Consider the following 5,000-nt stretch of genomic DNA (forward strand, 5'->3'; position numbering starts at 1 on the left):
GGTCCCGGCGCTCAGGGGCTGGCGGGAGAGAGGGTCCCGGCGTGCAAGGGTCCGGTGGGGGGGGAAAGGCAGCCCTTGGACGCCGAGATCTCGTCTCTCCCCCTTGTGGCTCGGGGCCTGGAGGCTGCTGGCGGGCGGACGAGGAAGGTCCCGGCGCTCAGGGGCTGGCGGGAGAGAGGGTCCCGGCGTGCAAGGGTCCGGTGGGGGGGGAAAGGCAGCCCTTGGACGCCGAGATCTCGTCTCTCCCCCTTGTGGCTCGGGGCGCTGGCGGGCGGACGAGGAAGGTCCCGGCGCTCAGGCTGGGGGGAGAGAGGCCCCGGCGGCAAGGGTCCGGTGGGGGAAAGGCAGCCCTTGGACGCCGAGATCTCGTCACCCCCCTTTGTGGCTCGGGGCCTGGAGGCTGCTGGCGGGCGGACGAGGAAGGTCCCGGCGCTCAGGGGCTGGCGGGAGAGAGGGTCCCGGCGTGCAAGGGTCCGGTGGGGGGGGAAAGGCAGCCCTTGGACGCCGAGATCTCGTCTCTCCCCCTTGTGGCTCGGGGCCTGGAGGCTGCTGGCGGGCGGACGAGGAAGGTCCCGGCGCTCAGGGGCTGGCGGGAGAGAGGGTCCCGGGGGAAGGTCCGGTGGGGGAAAGGCGCCTGGACGCCGAGATCTCGTCTCTCCCCCTTGTGGCTCGGGGCCTGGAGGCTGCTGGCGGGCGGACGAGGAAGGTCCCGGCGCTCAGGGGCTGGCGGGAGAGAGGGTCCCGGCGTGCAAGGGTCCGGTGGGGGAAGGCCCCTTGGACGCCGAGACCTCGCCCTCCCCTTGGGCCGGGGCCGGGAGGCTGCTGGCGGGCGGACGAGGAAGGCCCCGGGCTCAGGGGCTGGCGGGAGAGAGGGTCCCGGCGTGCAAGGGTCCGGTGGGGGGAAAGGCGCCCTGGACGCCGAGACCGCCTCCCGGGCTGGGGCCGGAGGCTGCTGGCGGGCGGACGAGGAAGGCCCCGGCGCCAGGGGCTGGCGGAGAGGGGTCCGGGCGGGGTCCGGTGGGGGGAAAGGCAGCTTGGACGCCGAGATCTCGTCCTCCCCTTGTGGCTCGGGGCCTGGAGGCTGCGGCGGGCGGACGAGGAAGGTCCCGGCTCAGGGCTGGGGGGAGAGGTCCCGGCGAAGGGTCCGGGGGGGGGGAGGGCAGCCCTTGGCCGCCGAGATCTCGTCTTCCCCGGGCCGGGGCCTGGAGGCTGCTGGCGGGCGGACGAGGAAGGTCCCGCTCAGGGGCTGGCGGGAGAGGGGCCCGGCGTGAAGGGGGTCCGGGGGGAAAGGCCTTGGACCCGGATCCGTCCCCCCCCGGGGGGGCCGGGAGGCTGCTGGCGGGCGGACGAGGAAGGTCCCGGCGCTGGGGGCTGGGGAGGGGGGCCCGGGGGGAAGGGCCGGGGGGGGAAAGGCACCCTGGACGCCGAGATCTCCCCTTCCCCGGGCGGGGGGCCTGGAGGCTGCGGCGGGCGGACGGGAAGGCCCCGGCGCTCGGGGCTGGGGGAGAGAGGGCCCCGGGGAAGGGTCCGGGGGGGGGGGAAAGGCCCCTTGGAGCCGGGACTCGTTTCCCCCCCTTGGGGCCCGGGGGGCCGGAGGTGCGGCGGGCGGACGAGGAAGGCCCGGCGCCGGGGGCTGGCGGAGGGGGGGCCCGGGTGAAGGGTCCGGGGGGGGGAAAGGGCCTTGGACGCCGAGATCTCGCCCCCGGGGCTCGGGGCCTGGAGGCTCGGGGGCGGACGGAAGGGGTCCCGGCGCTGGGGGCGGGGGGGAGGGGTCCGGCGTAAGGGTCCGGGGGGGGAGCCCCGGACGCCGAGATCTCGTTTCCCCCGGGGCTGGGGCCTGGAGGTGCGGCGGGCGGACGAGGAAGGCCCGGGCTCGGGGCTGGCGGGAGAGGGGGCCCCGGCGTGAAAGGGGTCCGGTGGGGGGGGACCCCCTTGGACGCCAACCTTCCCCCCCTGTGGCTGGGGCCGGAGGCTCGGGGGCGGACGGGAAGGTCCCGGCGCTCAGGGGCGGGGGAGAGGGGCCCGGCGTGCAAGGGCCCGGGGGGGGGAGGAGCCTTTTGGACGCCGAGACCGCCCCCCCGGGCTGGGGCCTGGGGCGCTGGCGGGCGGACGAGGAAGGTCCCGGCGCTCAGGGGCTGGCGGGAGAGAGGGTCCCGCGGGGGTCCGGTGGGGGAAAGGCGCCCTGGGCCGAGATCCTCCCTCCCCCTTGTGGCTCGGGGCCTGAGGCTGCTGGCGGGCGGACGAGGAAGGTCCCGGCGCTCAGGGGCTGGCGGGAGAGAGGGTCCCGGCGTCCAAGGGCCGGTGGGGGGGGGAAAGGCAGCCCTTGGACGCCGAGATCTCGTCTCTCCCCCTTGTGGCTCGGGGCCTGGAGGCTGCTGGCGGGCGGACGAGGAAGGTCCCGGCGCCAGGGGCTGGCGGGAGGAGGGTCTCGGCGTGCAAGGGCCCGGGGGGGAAAGGGGCCCGGAGCCGAGATCCGCCTCCCCGGCTCGGGGCCTGGAGGCTGCTGGCGGGCGGACGAGGAAGGTCCCGGCGCTCAGGGGCTGGCGGGGAGAGGGGCCCGGCGGCAAGGGTCCGGGGGGGGGGCGCCCTTGGACGCCGAGATCTCCCTCCCCGGGCCGGGGCCGGAGGCGCTGGCGGCGGAGGGAAGGTCCCGGCGCTCAGGGGCTGGCGGGAGGAGGGTCCGGCGTGAAGGGTCCGGTGGGGGGAAGGCGCCCTTACCCAGATCTCGTCCTCCCGGGGCCGGGGCCTGGAGGCTGCTGGCGGGCGGACGAGGAAGGTCCCGGCGCTCAGGGGCTGGCGGGAGAGAGGGTCCCGGCGTGCAAGGGTCCGGTGGGGGGGGAAAGGCAGCCCTTGGACGCCGAGATCTCGTCTCTCCCCCTTGTGGCTCGGGGCCTGGGAGGTCGCTGGCGGGCGGACGAGGGGTCCCGGGCTCAGGGGCTGGCGGGAGAGGGGTCCCGGCGTGCAAGGGTCCGGTGGGGGGGGCAGCCCTTGGACGCCGAGATTCGCCTCCCCTTGTGGCTCGGGGCCTGGAGGCTGCTGGCGGGCGGACGAGGAAGGTCCCGGCGCTCAGGGGCTGGCGGGAGAGAGGGTCCCGGCGTGCAAGGGTCCGGTGGGGGGGAAAGCAGTTGGAGCCGAGACCGTCTCTCCCTTGTGGCTCGGGGCCTGGAGGCTGCTGGCGGGCGGACGAGGAAGGTCCGGCGCTCAGGGGCTGGCGGGAGAGGGTCCCGGCGGCAAGGGTCCGGTGGGGGGAAGGCCCCGAGATCTCGTCTCTCCCCCTTGTGGCTCGGGGCCTGGAGGCTGCTGGCGGGCGGACGAGGAAGGTCCCGGCGCTCAGGGGCTGGCGGGAGAGAGGGTCCCGGCGTGCAAGGGTCCGGTGGGGGGGGAAGGGCAGCCATTGGACGCCGAGATCTGCCCTCCCCTTTGGCTCGGGGCCTGGAGGCTGCTGGCGGGCGGACGGAAGGTCCCGGCGCTCAGGGGTGGCGGGAGAGGGGTCCCGGCGTGCAAGGGTCCGGGGGGGGGGAGCCCTTGGGAGCCGAGATCCGTCTTCCCCCTTTCTGGGCCTGAGGCTGCTGGCGGGCGGAGAGGAAGGTCCCGGCGCCGGGGCTGGCGGGAGATCCCGGCGTCCAAGGGCCGGTGGGGGGGGAAAGGCAGCCCTTGGACGCCGAGACCATCCCCCTCCGCCAGCCAGCCTCCAAGAAAGACGAGATCGGCGTTCAAGGGCCGGTGGGGGATGGCAGCCCTTCAGCGCCGAGACCTTCCTTCCGCCAGCCAGAGGGGGGGAGGGAGAGGAAGAGAGAGAGAGGGAGAGGGGGAGGGAGCGGGAGGGAGGGGGGGGAGAGAGAGGGAAAAAAAGAGAGAGAGAGGGAGGGAGGGAGAAGACAGAGATAAAGAGAGAGAGAAAGAGAAAGAGAGAGAGAAAGAAAAGAGAGAGAGAAAAGAGAAAGAAAGAAAGAAGAGAAAGAAAGAGAAGAAGAGAGAAAGAAAGAACGAAAGAGATAGAAGAGAGAAAGAACGAAAGAGATAGAAGAGAGAAAGAACGAAAGAAAGAAAGAGATAGATAGAGAAAGAGAGAAGGGAGAGAGTCCCACACATTCCTCTTCATCCTCACACCTCATTCAGCCCCCCAAACCCAAACCCCCCCCTCCCTCCCACCCCCATCCCCCACCCACCCACCCACCGCGCCTAGACCCGCCCTCCCGCCCACCTTGCACGGCTTCACGCCCACTCTCTCTCTCTCTCCTTCATTCAACCCGATCCACTTCTTTGGGCGTCTGCTCTCGCTTCTCCTAAGGGCGCTGTCCACTTTTTTTTTCCTTTTTTTTCCTTTTTTTCTTTCTTTTTAATATCGCTGTTGACTTTTTTTTCTCTTTTTTTTTCTTTTTTGGGAATCCCGGGAAGCGACTTAAAGGGGAGCTCTTTTTGAGACGTTTTTTAAGGTTGTATTTTGTCTGTCTGTCTGTGATTCCTTTTTGTCGTTGATTTTTTTTCTTCTTTCTTTTCTTTCTCTCTCTTCTCTCTTTTCTTTTTTTTCTCTTCTTCTCTCTTTCTTTTCTTCTTTTTCTTTCTTCTTCTTTTCTCCCTTCTCTTTCTCTCCTCTCCTTCCTTCTCTTCCCTCTCTCTCTTTTCTGTTCCTTCTCCCCCTCTTTTTCTCTCTTTTTTTCTTACTATTTTTTTTCATTTTTTCTTATTATTTTTTATTATTTATTTTTCTTATTATTATTTCTCTTCTTCTTCTCTCTCTCCCTTCCACTTTTCCTCCCTCTTTCCTTTTCCCTTTCCTTTCCCCCTTCCTTCTCTTCCCTTCCCTGGCTGGGGAGAGGCCGGGTGGAAGGCCAGACGGGGCCATCCCCCCCCCCACCGGTCCTGCCCTCGAGCGCCGAGACCTTCCTCTTTCCCGCCAGCCGCCTCGAGTGATCCTCAGCCAGGCCCAGAGCCAAAAGGGAAGAGAGGGTCCCGGCGTTCAGGGGCTGGCGGAAGAGGAAGGTCTCGGCGTTCGAGGG

General features: G+C 69.3%; 1 protein-coding gene across 1 annotated transcript; it reads right to left on the reverse strand.

The window, feature by feature from the left end:
• Positions 1-433: 433 nt before the first annotated feature.
• Positions 434-3,671, reverse strand: LOC138861188 (basic salivary proline-rich protein 1-like). Its single transcript, XM_070120077.1, has 5 exons — positions 3,561-3,671; positions 2,719-2,937; positions 1,945-2,540; positions 1,681-1,879; positions 434-1,081 (listed from the first exon to the last, which is right to left on the reverse strand). The coding sequence occupies exons 1-5, from the start codon at positions 3,669-3,671 to the stop codon at positions 434-436; spliced, it is 1,773 nt and encodes a 590-aa protein (XP_069976178.1).
• Between the last annotated feature and the right edge of the window lie 1,329 nt (positions 3,672-5,000).

This window comes from Penaeus vannamei, unplaced genomic scaffold (assembly GCF_042767895.1).
Source record: "Penaeus vannamei isolate JL-2024 unplaced genomic scaffold, ASM4276789v1 unanchor2376, whole genome shotgun sequence".
NCBI classification, from domain to species: Eukaryota; Metazoa; Arthropoda; class Malacostraca; order Decapoda; family Penaeidae; genus Penaeus; species Penaeus vannamei.

Bases quoted from the DNA above. Each gene is read 5' to 3' on its own strand.
- LOC138861188 (XM_070120077.1), bottom strand. From the start codon at position 3,671: ATGGTCTCGGCGTCCAAGGGCTGCCTTTCCCCCCCCACCGGCCCTTGG. The intron at 2,938-3,560 runs GCCCAGAAAGGG...CTCTCCCGCCAG, and splicing joins CCGCCCGCCAGCAGCCTCAG to CCCCTGAGCCCGGGACCCCT. The intron at 1,880-1,944 runs GTTGGCGTCCAA...CTCTCCCGCCAG, and splicing joins CCCAGCCACAGGGGGGGAAG to CCCCGAGCCCGGGCCTTCCT.